Source organism: Colletotrichum fioriniae (assembly GCF_027942845.1).
Source record: "Colletotrichum fioriniae strain IMI 355084 chromosome Unknown scaffold_5, whole genome shotgun sequence".
In the NCBI taxonomy this organism is placed as follows: Eukaryota; Fungi; Ascomycota; class Sordariomycetes; order Glomerellales; family Glomerellaceae; genus Colletotrichum; species Colletotrichum fioriniae.
The window spans coordinates 2,108,824-2,126,420 of record NW_027076841.1 but is presented as its reverse complement, the minus strand read 5'-3'; the positions used below and the strand labels follow the sequence as shown (position 1 = coordinate 2,126,420).

At 53.0% G+C, this 17,597-nt stretch overlaps 6 protein-coding genes across 6 annotated transcripts; 5 read left to right on the top strand and 1 right to left on the bottom strand.

Annotated features, from left to right (window-relative positions):
- Window positions 1–2,440: 2,440 nt before the first annotated feature.
- Window positions 2,441–3,448, top strand: N0V96_005222 (uncharacterized protein; the record flags this gene model as incomplete). The annotated part of the gene is made up of 2 exons (XM_053197624.2): window positions 2,441–2,728; window positions 2,822–3,448. The coding sequence occupies 2 exons, from the start codon at window positions 2,441–2,443 to the stop codon at window positions 3,446–3,448; spliced, it is 915 nt and encodes a 304-aa protein (XP_053044995.2).
- Window positions 3,449–3,502: 54 nt separating this feature from the next.
- Window positions 3,503–4,014, top strand: N0V96_005221 (uncharacterized protein; the record flags this gene model as incomplete). The annotated part of the gene is made up of 2 exons (XM_065757336.1): window positions 3,503–3,508; window positions 3,541–4,014. 2 exons carry the CDS (start codon window positions 3,503–3,505, stop codon window positions 4,012–4,014), a joined length of 480 nt encoding a protein of 159 aa, XP_065614105.1.
- A 1,154-nt stretch (window positions 4,015–5,168) lies between these two features.
- Window positions 5,169–6,377, bottom strand: N0V96_005220 (uncharacterized protein; the record flags this gene model as incomplete). The annotated part of the gene is made up of 1 exon (XM_053197625.1): window positions 5,169–6,377. One exon carries the CDS (start codon window positions 6,375–6,377, stop codon window positions 5,169–5,171), a length of 1,209 nt encoding a protein of 402 aa, XP_053044996.1.
- Window positions 6,378–7,702: 1,325 nt separating this feature from the next.
- On the top strand, window positions 7,703–9,066 carry N0V96_005219 (uncharacterized protein; the record flags this gene model as incomplete). The annotated part of the gene is made up of 3 exons (XM_053197626.1): window positions 7,703–8,225; window positions 8,288–8,961; window positions 9,022–9,066. The coding sequence occupies 3 exons, from the start codon at window positions 7,703–7,705 to the stop codon at window positions 9,064–9,066; spliced, it is 1,242 nt and encodes a 413-aa protein (XP_053044997.1).
- A 1,679-nt stretch (window positions 9,067–10,745) lies between these two features.
- On the top strand, window positions 10,746–11,507 carry N0V96_005218 (uncharacterized protein; the record flags this gene model as incomplete). Its single annotated transcript, XM_053197627.2, has 1 exon — window positions 10,746–11,507. The coding sequence occupies one exon, from the start codon at window positions 10,746–10,748 to the stop codon at window positions 11,505–11,507; it is 762 nt and encodes a 253-aa protein (XP_053044998.2).
- Window positions 11,508–13,704: 2,197 nt separating this feature from the next.
- N0V96_005217 (uncharacterized protein) lies at window positions 13,705–16,539 on the top strand (the record flags this gene model as incomplete). The annotated part of the gene is made up of 2 exons (XM_053197628.2): window positions 13,705–14,220; window positions 14,272–16,539. The coding sequence occupies 2 exons, from the start codon at window positions 13,705–13,707 to the stop codon at window positions 16,537–16,539; spliced, it is 2,784 nt and encodes a 927-aa protein (XP_053044999.1).
- Between the last annotated feature and the right edge of the window lie 1,058 nt (window positions 16,540–17,597).

Here is a 17,597-nt window from a genome sequence, read left to right as displayed (position 1 = left end):
ATGAGGGATGGTCTGTGGTTGCAAGATGGCCAGGAAGGAGTTCTTCCGGAAGGTCGCGGGTGATTGTTAAATACATTGCGCCGATTGTCTTTTGGCCCCCCTTTGCTTCGCAAAGAGACCAAATCGAGGATATGTACAGCCTTCTTGTCCTCCGTCTTGGTCCCTACTTGGGAAAAGTATAATACGAAGCACAATCGGTCGATAGTCAAACAAGATGCCAAGGGTTAGGTTAGCGAAATGGACTTCCAAGAACAAAGTCCGGCTTGGGTGAGAGTGGCTGTGATATGTTGGATGCTGTTACCTTGGCTCCTCCGCTAGGGGACGGATGGGAGCCCCGGGGTGGATCCCGTCGCAACGGCCGTTGGTACCATGTGATTGGCTGAGAAGGCACAGCCTCCGTCCGAGTCAATACGGAAGACTCCGGGGAACATCGGAAGTATGCTTTGTAGAAGAACAGCCAGCAGCTCTTGAAAAGACTTGGCTGTTAATCCCGGAGATTCCTCAAATTTTAAAGCAAGCGAAATTGCCTCGAGCGAACAATCGCAAATTCTAGCATCTCGGCGACCAGCACCCTAGGTTGGCACGAGAAGACCACCAGATAAAACAACAGAGTCGCGTCAACATTGGCATCCGTTTTGCCATAGCTCGCGCTACCATGCAGAGAGAAAGACAAGCAATGGTGGCACGCCAAGAAAGAAAAATAAGGACAGAAGAGCGGACTGGCAGAATCTAGGCTTCCTGCCTTCTAGGTACCTCAGGCAAGCGCCTGGGGAGACTCCTTAACCTGGGCATGGAGCGTTCTGCAATCCGTCAAGTTGAGCACAGGGAGCATCAAAAATCAGTGAAATATTTCAACTTTGCTGCGAAATATACGTCGAATGCCTCAAAGATTCTTTTACTTATCTCCAGAGCACTGGCCCTATCGCCACCACTTTTCCCACTTTTACATGAGTCTACCAACAGTGCTTGCGTTCAGGTGGCCCTTCAGTCTTAACAAAAAAGGGAAGCCCACGACGCTTAGGATGAAAGTAAGACTTGAATGCTGAAAGTAGAAGCATGTAAACCGCCAGGATTAGACTGTTTATGTTAGAAAAGACAGCTGTTGCCCAGGAGATGGGTGTCGAGACGTGGTGATGATAAGAATTAGGCAGAGCTAGAGGGTTTATGGTGGAGGTTTTCTAGATCCGTATCCATTCTCTGACCAAGGGAAATAAATTTAGCCACCGAAGGGTCACGCGACATCGACATGGTCATGGTAGTTTTACAGCCCGTTTGCGTATATTTACGGCACAGCAATCCACCCGGACCCTCGGAGAAGGCATTGCATGACGTACGTCACCGGGAACCGACGGTGAAATAAGGTGAATTATCATGCTGTGAGACGTTCTAGAAGTTCTCAATGCAATGTCTGTTGCATCTTGCAACCGCACACTTCAAGGGAAAGTGCAGGTGCCCAAATGGCATGGAGACAATATACGAGAAACAAGCTACTAGCATGTTTACCTCCGATGAAGCCAAGCCATCAAAAAACTTCCGGCGGAGTCCTTCTTACCCATTTGAAGATATCCTCAAACTCTTCTTTACTTTAAGTGATCGGCGGAACACTAGCAGCATGGAGCCTATGAAATCGAGATGTCCAAGGCGCAGGCGGACCTTGGCCGCGCAACCATGACTACCCAAGCCCTCTCCGTCGTCCGAACCCCAGGGCAGAGAGACCCAATTTCGTATATCCCATATGTGAAAGTGATCCCATTAAGTTAGGCTTCATTAATACTATCCTTAAGGATCGGCGGAGTCAGGCGCTCGCGATCTCCGACGGGCTGAAGTATATCGACCAGGAGACACTGGGAGTCACATCTGACTGCTCCCGGGAATTCCCAAGCTGAAATAGGCATATGCAGGATCTTGAAGTCACGGGATTTCAAGATTTATGCAAAGAAAACCTTAGAATCTTCATACATGTGCCACTTCAAGCACCAGTTTCGATGGAGCGGCTCATACCCCAGATCGACGAGGCTAAATCATCCCTTGAACCCAACACCTGGACATCACCGCATTCCGAGGCCTTTCGGAGGGACGTTCTGTTTACCCACCGGAGCAAAAGAAATCGTTCTTCACCGAAAATTCAACTTGTTTTGGCTGGCCTTGGCTACGCCATGGAGTCCATCTCAACATCCACGACGAAGGTATCTGTTGTTTTGTTGTTGTCTCGTTGGCTTCGGACGGACCTCCGCCGTCGGGCAGCTCTCAGCATTCAGCTTGAAAATTGTTAATTTGGTGAACTTAAGAAAGAATCATACCCTCTGGATCAGTTTCTTGGATGAACCCACCGGTATTTCCGTTTTTTTCCTCACTTCGAGTACATCCGCGAGCCCGTCTGGCTCATACACCGGTTACATTCGTTTCTCTGCCGGTTCAATCGTTGTTCACTCCTCGAATCATGTTGATTATTCCAGCACTGTTGGTAGCATTGATACTTCTAGCAAGATGGTATTCCAAGCCTAAGACGATTCCCGCCTACAATGGCGAAGGCTTCTTCTCCTTCCTCAGCGATGCCCACGACTACGCAGTCAAGCCCATCTCGCTCATCCGTAGAGCTCAATCACAATGCGGCAACATCTTCTCGATTCAGATCCTGACGGTCCACAATGTATGGCTTCGTGGAAATGAGCTCAACAAGGCTTATCTCGACATGCCCGAGAAGGCTTGGTCTTTCGGCCATGGAATGGTGAGGTCCCCCTTCTCCCAGATAAGCCACCTCAACCCCAGATTTTGAGACATTCAAAGGTCCGACTTGTCTCAACTCACATGTGATTCTTAGGGAATATTTCTCAACAAGATCCTCGACCCCGGATACATGGATAACATCAGGGTCATGGTCGGCTCCCTCAGCCGATACATCAACCGTGCCACGGCGCAGGCGCACATGGCCAAGTGCACCGTGGAGGAGACGCACCGATGCGCGCTCGAGTGGACGACCAAGACCGACGTGGAGCTCTTTGACGGAGTCTCCGAGTTGACGCACAAGGTCATTGTCAGGACGCTGATGGGCGATGACTTTTGTGAATCCAGCGGAGAGCTCCTGGACCTGTTGCACGCGATGGAGTCCGACATTGGCAGCATCTGGTCCTTTGTGCTGCCCGACTGGGTGCCTCACCCCCCGGCGAAGAGGCTGCATCGCGCTCGCGAGCGTGTGAAGGAGATCTTTTGGGAAAAGCTTAGCCAGCGACATGTCGCGGCGAAGAATGGTGACCTCGAGACTGACCTGCCGGACTACATCACGCATACGCTGCATGAACAGAGCATGGCACCTTTGAGGCACTATCTCCCTTCTCATCATACTGTTCTGATGTTTGCTGCTCACACGTCCACAGTCGCTGCAATCTCTTGGGTCGTTGTGTGCGTACGTATTGTTCATCGCTTCATGTGGATTGAGCAACAAGACTAACGAACGTCTCCCAGCTTTTACGCCATCCTGATGTCATGGCCGCCGTGAAGAGAGATGCCCGTAACGGAAACACCGACTCGGCGCTCTTACAGGCCTGCATCAAGGAGACGATGCGCTACTACGCGGGCATGAAGTGCCTCCGTCTCGCGATGCAAGAGGTGCCTGTACCAGGTACAGACATCACCGTACCAAAGGGTTCAGTCGTGTCCATCTCCCCCTACTTGACACACCACGACCCCGCCAACTATCCGAACCCGGATGCCTGGATGCCTGGACGCTGGCTCAACGCCGAGAACAAGCTCGTCAACCTGGAAGAAAAGGACGGCAACGGCGTGAAGAGCATGCTGTTTGGCGGGGGGAGCCATCGATGCCCCGGCGAGAAGATGGCCATGATCATTGTGACGCAGACCTTGACGACGCTGCTGCGATCTTATGATGTTACGTGGGCTTCGCCGGACCAGCCTCAGACTGTTGACTTTGAAGGCCTGGATTTTGACAAGGTTGGCTCGCCTTGGCTGAAGGTAGACTGTCCAATATTCTCGGGGAATCCATGTTGCTTTTGCTGACATCTTATCAGGGAGACTTGAAAGTGAAGGTTTCTAGGAGGAAGTGGCCAGAGATTATGGCGGGCTGTTGAGAGACTTGTGGTTCACAGCCTTTGATTGAGAGAGTAATCAACTAATAATGATCAAGTGACATTTGGCAGTGGTAGAATTGAGACTCAGGGAGGTTATGATAATTAGACCCATCTATAAATGAAATAACTATCGTGAATACTGTAACATCAAACACGTCTCCCAATTGTGCCTCATTCGCACCGAAGTCTAATGCCCCTTCGCCACTAGATATAGATGAACCATGTGCAAAGTCGCTAAGTGATACGTCATTGATGCTTATAATCTGCCGGTGGCATTTCAATCTCTCTACACTAGTGATCACCAAGCTTCGCCGAGTAAAATTGAGTTTGGTCATATTTCAGCGTTACACGAACGCAACCTAGTTTAAACTTCTGGATCATTGACCTGCCTGTCAGCAGAAAATCTCCGTGGAGGGGTACACATGCATCCAGATGGGGGCGGAGGCCAGTCCTCTTTCATCCGGAAGAAGCAGGGGTAGGGAAGTCTAAGCATGCCTCTATACCTCCGCGAGCTTAAGCAATATGTCGGAGAGGGGCACGGAGATGGAGAATGCAAACAAAGACTGCAGCTCTTCTCGACGTCAGTTGTTTACTTTCTGCTGGCTCCTCCTTTCGATCGAGATTCGCAATGCTTCGAACGAGCCTTGTTGCGCAGCCGCCAAGCCATGAATCCTAACAACTGCCCCGCCGCTAGGGGCCAAGATGAGGCCAATGTCAACGAGGCACGAAGAGCAGGAACAAGTTTTAGAAAGATGCCTTGCTCCCTGAATCCTACATGCGCGGTAATGATGGTGATGTTGAGCATTAGAAATAGCTTCAGTAACAAGTTAATGCAGTTTTGTGAACTACTAGAATAAATGCCTAAGATATGTCTAATTTACCGACGCACCAACACGATTCGACCTGTAGATGCAATCAACTCCAAACGCCCTCAATAATGCCGCCAATAACACCATAAATCACATTGCCATCCATCGCTTCCAATGCATGCTGGCCTAAGAGAACAAATCCCAACAGTAAACAAAAACAAGTAATGAAGCCGCCAGGACTTCAACCAGGAAGGCAGCCTCCAAAATGCCATAATCATGCTAGACCCTGCAAACACTTTCTGAAAATGCCGCTCAGCTCGCCCACGTGCTGAGGCTCAAACGCGCCATCGTGGTCGCCGCTAAAGGGCACCGTCTCAAACTTGGCAAACTTGTCCGCCTCCCAGCACATGGCCTTCTCGCGCATGACGGAGCGGACAAAGATGACGCCCTCGCGCTCTCGCTGGGTCAAGTTAGGGTCGTCAAACGGGTCGGGCTTGCACTTGATGAGGACGGTGTGGAAGTCGGAAACACCGTCTTTGGGGAGCAGCTGGCCCGGCTCGACGGTCGAGATGAGGCCGAGGCCTTTGTGGATGTGCTTCTTGATCTTTTGCAAAAAGTCGCGGACCTGGTCCGGCTCGTTATCGTCTAACTCTTGTTCATCCTGGTCCGCCTCCTCGTCCTCGTCGCCTTCTTCTTCATCTTTGTGTTTGGCGACCTCGAGTTCGTGGGCGGCTGTCAGGATCTCAGCGTCGATTTGATCCTCGGTAGGAAAGTCCTCTAGCATTCGATTTTGCTCGGGACAGTATTCTGATCCGGCGTCACTGCTGCACGCTGGCGACCCTGGGGTGCTCGGGGACCAAGCCGGACTGTCGTCTTCGTAATCGCTCGAAGTGCTGCTTGAGTATGAGACCTCTGTTGTAAAGGTTCCCCACGTACTCGTTCGGTTCTCACTGGGGGTAAGATAGTCTCCGAACTCGCTCTCGCTGATGACGGGTGATCCGATGGGAGAACAGTCGGCGTCCATCAGCCTGATGTCGGCAGCAACGGTTCTGGTAAAGGTGAGGTGGGTGAGGGAGCGATGATCCTTGGCGCTGGGGAACGAGGGGAAGGTCTCTGGGTTGGCCGAGTCGAGCATGATTACCTTTGTAACCTTTTCTCCCTGGTCGCGCAGGACCATGGCCATATTCATGGCGATCATACCGCCCATTGACCATCCTCCCAATAAGTAAGGGCCCATCGGCTGGACTTCTTTGATCTTCTCGACGTAGAGTGCAGCGAGGTCTCGCAGTGTTTCGGGGAATTCAAATTCATCGCCTCCAGGGCAATGCATAGGGGAGGTGATGCCGTATACTGGCCTCTCATCGTCTTCGCTGAGGGCCTCAAGGCGGAGAAAGGGTAATGCGAGCCCTGAGATGGCGTGGCACATGAAAAATGGTGTAAGGTGGGAGTCTTCGTCTCCTTGGAGAAGAGTGATGACCTCCATGTTGGTAATAACGATGCCCGTAAATGTGAGTAATATGATGAGTTAAGTTAGAGACGGTAGTTGTCGTGATCTTAGCGAACGCAGAGAGTGATTAAGTCTTGGCAAAAAAGCTAAGCTTTGGTGAGTAAAAGTAAAATATCTTTTGATCTTGATGAGGCCGGTCAACCGGCGAGATGCTCACGAGAACCTTTGACGACCGAATGCGCCGAGAAGCTTGTTGATGACCTTCTGGAAGCACTCTTCAGCCTCCTCCAAGACCAAGTCTTATATCGAACATTGCAAACCGAATCTGTGATGGCAAAAGATTGCAACCCGTGATGCAAAGTGGCAATGAAATCTCACGACCGAGATGACGATGTCAGACTCCAGCCGCGCTGGATTGTGTTCCAGAGAAGATTCATCTCGTAGCCTTGAAGCGTGGGAACGCTCCGATAGTAACAAAAGATGCTAAGGAGATGGCACGGATACCCAAAGGACCACTTCCAGGCGCCATCCGCTTTCTCTTCAGACTCATCGGAGGTTCTCCATGGCTCACTGGACAACCACGGCGGTGACTAGGAGGACCAGCGCGTGGCGAGTGATTGATCCGCAGCCGTGGAAACATCAGAAGGCTATTCCCCAGATGCTCCTTGGTGTCCTGCGTCGACGGCGTTAAGCATGGCATCGGTCTTCGGGAAACTTCATGAGCGCGACGCACACGAGCGTTGACAGCTTGATTGGATCGAGATCCGTGTTAGGGGTTCCTGTTTGAAGTCGTGTGCTACCATGACGACATCGCGACAACAACTATAGTCTCAAAAGAGATGTGGGTGTGTCTCCGGCAGTGGAACCTCGTCCCAGATTGTCGGGTATGCGACAACGTTGGCAAAGTCGTTTACTATTCCCGTTCATTTCTTCCTTCCTCATATCGATTCCGACCGCACATATGTCGTTAGGCTTCACTCACATTCAAAACAAAGAGACATGGAGAAAACAGACGAAATGCAAGACGAGTGCTGTCGATCTCACGGAGACCAAGTGTGGCTTGGCCACTAGTCACTCCGCAAAAATAAACCTTCTTGTTCTCCCGAGTTGGAGTTTTGCTCGATGACATTGAAGCCTCCGAGAGGGGACGGAAACGGAGATCAGGGCCACGCTGACTGCCAGACTTCCTCAGGACCACCTCCGAAGATAAGAAATGTTTAAGAAGGGGGGCCTGATCACAGTCTTATGACATTTTGAAACTCATCAGCTCACTCCTTCCTTTACCTCACCCATTCCTCATAATAGACCCTCGTCCTCCTGCTAAGCACTTGCTCCGAGATCCATCCCAAAACATCGACAAGATGCAGCTCTCCAAGTTTGCAGCACTGCTGCCTCTCTTGGCCGGCTCGACTGAAGCAGGCAAGATGAGGGCCCCTCGCAGCTGGGCCGCTGATCGTTTCGATATGCAACTCACCTGGAACCAGTTCGGGTTCCTCTCCCACCAGAAGATCGGTAACCCTCCCCAGGAAATCCCCATCTTCGTAGATTGGACCTGGATCAGCCAGTACATCCTCTCGCCCAAGTGCTACGGAGAAGAAAACGACCCCTCGGCCTGCCTCAACGCGCAGCAGCTCTACTACGACCCGGCCAAGTCGACATCTCACCGAGACGCATCGAAGCGTTTCCCCAGCCGCACGTGGCTTCCTAACCATTTCTTCTTCTGGGAACCTCTCACGGTCGACTATGCGCAAGATGCTGTTCAGATCGGCCCGGTGACTTCAAACTCGATTATGCAGTTCTCTGACACCAACTTTGATCTCTCTGCTTTCCCGTACCCCTTCACTGGAGTTTTGGGTCTCTCCCCTGTTTTCAAGGGCGATAACGGTACTAGCCCAAGAACTGTTGATGGAGCTTTCCATAGGCACCTTTGACTGACTCGTTCTCAGCTTCTTTCCAGTCGCCATTCTACCAGCAGTGGAAGGCCGGCCAGTGGAAGAACCCGACCATCAGCTTCGTCTACTGCTATGAGGAGTCCATGAAACCCACCTGCGGCGGCAGCGACGGCCTCCAGTCCTTTGGCGGCATCATGGACCAGGTCGTCAAGGACAGCGAGATCTACTGGTACGCAAACTACGTCTTCCCCGACGTCAACACACTGGCCTTTGAGTACCATCCGGGCCTGTACAACTACTGGGCTACCCCCCTCGACTCGCTCTGGATCGGAGACGAGCTGCAGCCCACGGAGCCCACGTCCAACATTTCGGGCAAGGCATCCATCTTCGACCACGCCTCGTACGGGCGCGGCATTCCCCTCACCCCCAACGCGTACGACAAGCTCGTCAACCTGACGGGTGGCCAGCCGCTCACGCTCGAGGACCCTACCATCATCAACAACGGCAACCAGTCCATGTACTCTGTTGACTGCGGCAACATCGCCTCGTTCCCCACCGTGAGCTACAAGTTTGCGGGACACGACAAGGTTTGGACCAACACGCCGAAGCACTACGTCGAGACGCTGCCAGACGGGAGGTGCGCTCTGAATGTGCGCGCCATGGCCACTGGAGACAGATTTATTGGAAACTTTGGCGAGACGTTCTTCAAGGACAAGGTCGCTATCATGGTGTGTTTTCGCGATGTTATCTATCAGTGACATTGCCCGTGATGCTAATGGTTTCTCCAGAACTTCGAGACCCTTCAGGTCGGTATCGCTGAGATTCAGTGGTAGGCAATCCAATGTATGTCATATTCAACCGCTCGTGGGACTGACGAAGTCAGGCCCTCGGCATAAGGTACTCCTGAAGGCCTGTAGTCCACCTGGTGAGGAATGGGTCGAAGCCTCGGTTCTAGCGTGGGAGTTGAGTACTAGTTAGCATCTTTGTGGAGCAACGGCATAGAACATCCGGGTTTGTAACGGTAAAATCCAATAATAATTTTCAGGAACGAGTTGCTCTTTTCGCGATATCTGAGTCTTATCCTCAAGGAGTGATCGTTCATGTACGCCCACTACAGTGAATCTGGATAATCGACGGTGGCTTGAGGGAGATCTCTGCTCAAAGCGGCACGGGGTGGGGAGGCTCATTCAAGAAGCGAGCAGGCACCGACTGTTTCTAATTTCGGAACTGCCGGATCCATGTGGGAATCTATCCCGAAAGAGTGGGCCCGGCCCGGCCCCGATCGGGAGTCGCCTTTTTGGGTTCCTGGGGGGGCTAGCTTCCCCTTCCCCCAAGTTGATCTCCTACCTAAGGTATGATACCTTACGAATTGCGAAGTTATCTTTGAATGATCACAAAGTTCCTTCAATTTAGAAATGTCACCGTCAAGCCATGAACCATCAGTGAGTTTCCATCGAATTGCCCAGCCACAATGCCGCTTGCTGGAGCACTGCCTCATCCTCCTGACGCCTCTGCAACCATGAAAAGCGACAGCGCTAAGTGAACACGCCGGTACCTCTTGAAAGTATCATACATTTTATAGATCAAGAGACGTGAAAAGGAATTCACTATTGCAGCTAGGAAATCGGTTGAAGTTGCGACGGAAAGTCGTGTTTGACACCTGGAAACCCTCAAAGAAGTAGTGGAGAGTGGTCTTCAGCAATGAATGAGACTCAAGGCAAACCTGACTGTTTTTGCTACAAGGGATTCTCTTGAATGGGTTAATCTATCTAATTATACCTGACTTACCAAGACTAGACTCGGGAGTTGTTTGCTCTAGCATCGGCAAGTTCGAGGGCAAGTAGACTAGAATTAGAACGGGAGTAAGTAATAGGGGACGTTCCATCTCTAGTAAAATGGGGGACTTCCAAGATCGCTTGATTAGGGAATTTCATCACCAGTGCGATGTGGCACTCTTCGCAGTTTCCGGCACGGTGATTAAAGAATACGACTTAGTGCCTGTTTTGATATTTACGTGTCCCCCAGCACCTCCGCATACCCCTCGAACTAACGGACCGGCCGCCGCTGAGGTCCTGTCCGGAACGGTGCGGCACAGCCCCCGAAGCCGGAATCCATATCGAAGTCCATCAAGTCTAATAAAGAACAAACTCGGCCGGCCTAAGCCTTAAAACCCTTCCGTCTTAGCTCTTAGCCCATTATTTTCGTCGGTTGTTCCGCTCCAAGACGGCCGGGGCGACTGAGTAGTTTAATGCCGAAGGAACGCGGATAAACAATGGCGTCCCCATCCCATGATTGGATCTCACGGTGATCTTTCAAAACACATTGAAGAGCAATACATAAGCCGCCTCTCAACTGCCGTGAAAACCGACGGAACTCCACTGCTCATATAGAAACCCATCATCCTTCGTTCGGCCCGATATTATCAGTCACACAGGCAACTCAAACATCGTCATCCTCTCAAGGGGAACGTTACGCGCTAACCCAAATCCTGCATCCCTTTCTTTTCTCAACCATGTCATCATCTCCAGTTGACGCTGAGGTCCTCATCGTCGGTGCCGGCATCGGCGGTCTCACGCTGGCAGCCATCCTCTCGCGCCTCGACATCTCGTGCAAGGTTCTCGAGCGAAGCGAGGTGCTGCGCCCCGTCGGCGCGGGCATCTCCCTCTCACCCAACGGCCTCCGCATGCTCGACCAGCTCGGCGTGTACGAAAAAGTGCTGGACGCGGGCCAGAAGTTGCGGAAGGTGCGAATCTGGCGCGGTAAGAAGCTCTGGAATACAGTGGACTGGGCGGGCTGCGAGGCCAAGTTCGGGTATCCGGTCATGTCCTTGGAGCGTCACCACTTTCACAGACTCCTCTTCGATGCTGCGGGAGGTGATGATGTTGTACAGTTCGGCACAAAGGTTGTTGATGTCATTGACGACCCAAGTGAGCCCGTCGTCAGAGTGGTCTCTGATAAGGGGAAAGAGTTCCGGGCTCACGTCGTTGTTGGCGCTGATGGGATACGATCTGTCATCCGGAGGTGCCTGGCGCGAGACGCTGGTCTCAAGGAGGCCAACACCATCAAGTTCACAGGGCGCGTCCACATGAGCGGCATCACCGCTCCGCTGGAGCATCTGAGTACTCAGGACCTTGGTGTCGCGAACTGGATGCTCTATGAAAACTCGACTCTCACCACTTGGCCATGTCCTGACAACCGACAATGGTTCATAGGTGTCACGGTACGAAAAGTCCTCCGTGCTCCTACGCATGCCGGTAGGGGGGTCCTCAGCTAATCTTGGCAAAAACCAGAAAACTGACGAGAAGGTCGATAATGACCGGTCTATCTGGAGCAACTGCGACGAAGATACCATCAATTCAGTCTACGGAGATAAGTTCCACCCGTTCGCGGAGAATGGGGAATTTAGCGATAGTAAGTTCAAAAGCTGAATCCCTCCTGTTTCGCTGACGACATTGCTGGGTGGCTTGAAGGAACGCCCAATCTGACGTGTTTTTGTTCTAGTTGTCGAGAAGAACGAGCGTATCCTTGCTTGCAACATGTTCCAAGAAGTCGAGTTTCCCTCAATGGCCCGAGGTAGAGTCTGTCTAATCGGCGACTGTAAGCTCTTCCTCTTCTCTCTCTCTCTCCCCCCCCCCCCCTATCTCTCCATAGCCTTTCTTGCCCGCGATGGAGAATCAACCTCACTAACTGGTTCCAACAGCCGCGCACAGCATGACCAGTGCCTTGTACGTATTTGCGGAAACGCGCGCCCCTCCTAAGAATCCCTCCGTTGCAGATCACGGAGCCTAGTCTGGAAGCTAAGCATCTAGATTGGGGCTGCTCCCCCCCAGGGGAAGACTTTCCCATTCATCCCTCTCCCTAGTTCCAACGGCATTTCACTAACTTTTGACAACTCTCTTGAATAGCGGCCAGGGCGGAAACCTAGCGTGAGTTTCCCCATGCTAGAGATCGAGATTGAGATGTGAAAGTGATTGAAGATGCTAATTCGAGACATTTTCAAACGTAGAATCGAAGATGCGGCGGTCCTTGCTAGCCTAATCCAGGAAAACCGAGGTTCTTTGGGAGAGGAAGCGGAACCAATACTCCAAAAGTACAGCCAAATGCGAGAAAAGAGGGCAAAGGAGGTGGTCAAGTTCAGTTTCCGCTTCATTTTACTACACGGAGCTTTTCTGCCCTACGGCATCGGACCGTTGCTGCGGTGGTTGATCTATGCTTTTCTGCCCGGCGGCGCTTGGCTATGGTTTCTCGAGTTCCTGTATGGGTTCCAACCCACTGTACCGCATTTAGACTCTGCATCGCCAAAGACATGAGATAGAAGAACATTTATTATTCTGCCTAGCTCGTATGGGTCTATCTCTTTTGGGAATGCAGTTGTTCAAGATTGATGTTTCATTCATTCTGGAGTAATCGCCCGAAAGTCCTATGACGGATGGCTGTTGGGTCAGATTTAGTGGATGCCTGGAGAGAGGAAAGACAAGACACACAGCCACGGGCGGGCTCACAGAGTCGTCTTTTCTTGTCTTTTCGCGCTGCGTGGGGGGGAACAGGGATATCGTTCGAGAAGCAGGGGTTTCAATTACACTAGGACTATTCCAGCTGGGCTACGACTTTGACTTGCAGGAGTACCCGTGAATACACGCAGTTGCAAAAGGACTCTTGTCGCTGCCTCGAAGTAGTCATGTACCTCCGCGCTTGTTGTTGTTGTGCAGCTTTTTGCATAACTTGAGGGCGGCGCAGCAAGCGCGACAAGGTCGGCTAACTCGTCTTGGAGTCGGACTCGAGTTGCCGACTTTTGGCCCCCAAAACTAGTAAGATTGAGGCAGAGTAAGTTGGGTACATGTAGACATGCACGAAGTCGAAAAGCCCGTCCCACAACCACAACCACACAATGTCCAAATCTGATGGGCTTTTGCTGATGGTAGTAAATTCTACATGTACATTCTCAGTTTCCCAAAGTTGCACCCCATGGTCAACAATTGAACACCCCCCTTCTTACATCAACACCTCCTCCGTTGACTGTTCACCCCCTTCGAAGCCTCCCCGACACTGTGCTCTAACCCCTGTTTGCATCCTTCAACGGTACCTTGCCTCGTCTCATCTTGTTCCAACGCTGGCTTACTCTGCAGACTGAAGTTATAACATCTCAAAGAAACCACCAACCACTACAATGGATCATGTTGGTATCATACTTTGCCACTGCAGACGAAAGGGTTGAAGAAGACGAGTGACGCAGCTTTTCAAAACTCCCTCTTTTCTACTTCAAACCTTTCAAGCCTCTCTCTCTCATCTATCCAGACTACCACCAATCGTAGTCGGCGGCGGCTCACTCCAATAACACACCGTCTATCTCTCGCTTCCCCCCTGCATTGGTATCAATATACTATTGTACAAATAGAACCGATGTGTATTGTATAATATCAGTTCCCCCTTTCTTTATCAACTCCCAAAAACCTAGACAACCATACCCCATCATGTCTCTCACATCCCGACACCCGCTCCGCAAGAGCTGCAGCTTCTGCCGCGCACGCAAGATCAAATGCAGCAACGAGACCATCTGCGAAGCCTGCCGCAAGCAAAACGTCGACTGCGTCTACGACTGGGACTCGCGGCCGCCAAAGACCCGCACCGTATCCCAGGATATGAGCAGAAACAACAGCACCGGCGGCGACAGCAGCGGCGTACCTGTACAACAGCGCCAGAGAGCCTCAACGGGTGGCTCGCCGCATTCCACGACCATTATGGAGGAGCCTGCACAGATGGAGGGTACGGGTGGTGCGGCACCCGTGGCCCTCATGGGCGGCGGCGAGGACGTGGCTACCATGCTCAACAGCATGTTTATCGAAAACTTTGGCGAGAACCCGACGCCTGGGCCCAAGTCGAACCCGTGGCAGGAGAGGATATCGGCGTACAACCAGACTCTGCGCTTAACTTTGCAGGATCGGAGCGAGAATGTCGTCAACTCGAAGTTTAGTCATCGGGATGTCAAGGTATGGGTCCAAGACTCCCGTCTGGATTGTACGAAGCTAACTTGACTCAAGTACACCGGCATCTTGCAGCTTCTCACTCACGACTTGGTCGGCCTTGTAGTTGATAAGTTTGGCGGTTTGGGATCCATCTTCATGGAACAGGGCGGCGGCAGATTCTACCTCACAGGACTCGCGAGCGACGCCACACCATCGATGTTCGATACAACACCGACAGGACCGAGCCCTCTGACCGACTACGGCACTCGGCAGATTGGACAGCTGGTCGACGTGTGGTACAGCGTCCACCCTCTCTCCTTCCTCGTTTCCAAGACCCTTCTTCTTCGTGAACTGAGAGACGGCACACACGATGAGGTCCTTCTGGCAGTGATCCTCGCTGACGCCTCCTTCTCTCTCGGCGACGAGGTAGCCATGGCGAGAGGACACGTCCTCCTCCGATGGGCCTCAGCCCAGCTCCAGAACCGACCCATCTCAACCCGGGTCAGCCAACCGGGCATGCCCGGCGCCGGTATCTCCCTCCCCGGCATCAGCACGGCACAGGTCCTCATGCTCCTGGGCTGGAACAGTCTCTGCCAAGGGCAGATCAAGCGCGCCACGTGCTACATCGGTCTCTCCGGCCGCCTGGCGACCGAGATCAAGGACACCATCTCGGCCTCCTCTGCACCCCTGACGACGAGCCGCATCAACGGCATCGACGTCTGCGAGGTCGAAAAGGAAATCGTCGCCTACCTCTACTGGACGACTTACACCCTCACCCTATGGACCTTCTTGCAAATGGGCACCCACTTCTCGCAGCTTCTCCCCACGAGCCTCACCTCCATCTTCCTCCCCGTCGACGAGACCTCGTCCGTGCTCATGCGCCTCGACGAGGTGTCGGACAACTTCTCCACGCTGCAGAAGCAGAAGAGCATGATCAAGGAGATGTGGCCCCTCGCCCACATCGCCTCCATCACGGCCTACATCTTCGCCCTCTACCCGCAGGAGCCCGACCCCAACGAGACGGTCAGCACAAACTTCTGGCAAGAGGCCCCCTTGCTCGCACTCCAGCGCATCCAGCAGGGCAGTACGCCCCAGGACATGGAGTGCGTCTGCCGCGAGGTCTACCGCGTCCTGATGGAGAGCATACACCTCCTCAACCGCCAGGTCGCCCACGCGCCCTCCCGCTCCCTCGTCCTGTCAGTCTACCACACCATGGCCATCCACCTCCTCTTTCCGGCCATCCTCCCCGGCGCCCCGCCTCCGGCAGAGCCCTTTTCCCTTACAGCTGAGACCGTCGAGCGCTTCATCGGCTCGGCGCAGGAGCTTGTGGGCATCATGCTCCACATCGCAGAGCAGACATCGCAGGAAGGCCCCGTCATCATGCCTGCGCAGAGCAAAAACTCCTTCCCCGACGTCTTCTGCCTGGCACTAGACACCTGTGCCCGCGGCCTCTCCTTCATCTACGCGCAAAAGCAAGCCGGCGTCCTCAACATGGAGCCGCAAATGATTGCCGTCTACGAAGGCCGCCTCGAGGCCCTAGCGTCCCGCCTCTTAGGCATCGCGGCTTCCGACTTCCTTTCCCCCGGCGGCCAGGTCCGCGCCATCAAGAAGCACCTCAAGGCCGTCATGCGCGCGTTCGGCGGTGACGTTGGCAGAAGCAGCAGCAGCAAGAGCAACAGGAACAGCACGGGAAGCGGCATGAGCATTCCGATCAGCATCAGCCATCACACGCGCTCCGACTCGTATGCCTCCTCTTCGTCCACCACGACCCACTCAATGTCACGCCGCAACTCCTCCCTCCCGCACACCCCGCCCCAGCACCACCACGACCACCCGTTTTCGGGCGCTCCGACGGCCGTGGACTCCGCATCGTCCTTCATCAGCCCCATGGACACGTCCATGATGCCGTCCGTCTCGTCGTCTTCGTCCGCAGATGACTCCATGACCTCGACGAGCGAGCTGGCGACCCCGTTCAACCCTTTCAGCCCCGGAGACAATGGTCACAACAAGCACCAACAGCAACAGCAACACGACTGGCGCGCCGCAGACGAGCTGTTCGCTCACGTCATGGACCCCGCGGCGCTGGGGGCCCCGACGGGGGATCACCACCTCACGCTCGCGGACCTAGTGGACTGCCAGGCTGGCGCCGCGGGTTGGTTCCCAGACCACAGCGGCGGGCAGATGCTCGTCGACTTTGACATGGGGGCGGCGGCCAACTGGGAGTGGCCGTCTGTGAACGACATGGGTGGTGGTGGCGGCGGTCACGATGCGGGGATGACTGCGGCAGCGGCCGCGGTGGGGAGCGACATGGACACCATGTTTTACAACTATTTCAAGAAATGATGGGGGAGGGGGCTGCGTTGGATGTATCCGTATGCCTTTCCATCTTTCTTATTTTCGTCTTTTTCATGACTTGATGAAGAACCTTTTTTTTTCTCCTTCTACTTTGCCATTTTCTTGGTATTTCTTACATTCGGCTCGAAAACAGCGAGCCAAACAACACACACACACACACACATACGCCCCTTACCCCCTTGTACAGGATAGATTTCATTGGGGGTCCCTTGGAATGGGACCGTGTCTTCAACAGCTTCTTCATCATTCACTGCATAGCTCCCAACTAGACGGGTAGGCAGGCAGCCTTCATTCGCCGACAAGGCACTCTTTATTTTTTTATTTTTTTTTGGATTTTCTTATGTTTCGCATTCCATGGCTTAGAGGTTTTGGGGGGGTTGGGCATACTGACAACAACTCGGCGTTTAAGAGGTTCCGGGCTTACATTTCTTTCACATCCTTTCTTTCATTCTTTCTTTTTCTCTTTTACTCACAATGTGCTACTTTCTGAGCAAACAGAACGAATGGGGGCACAGCCAGGAGAACCATGGACGAAAATAAGGAAGGGAACGAAGAATGAGGGTTACATTGGCTCGCCATATGCTGAGAGCGCCAAGAGAAAAGGCGCCAGGAAGGGCGAGAACCAGAGACAGACCTGTGTTGAAATTGGACGGATTGTAGGGCTTGGCAGCTGGAGACATAGTTCAAGACAGCAGCAGCAGCAGCAGCAGAATCCAAATCCCAAATTTTACCTTACTGTGCACAAAGATCAGTGTATGCTACTTAACTACCTAGCTTACCGCGGGTCATTCAGCCCAACGCAATAGACATGCAGTCATTCCTAGTGCAACGTCGGCGAGCAAGGGTCCGAATCCGTTTTGTGGATACCGGGGGGCCGGGATGCGGTAGGGATCGTACGGGAGGGAAGTGGATCGTTCAGTAAGGCGTTGTGGGCGTGTACCAATAGATACTCCGTAAAGTAGGTACGTATCTTACACGGTATGAGATCTCTCGGAGGACAAAACGTGAGATGGTTGGACGGGAAGGATTCGAAGGATTTGGAAGGG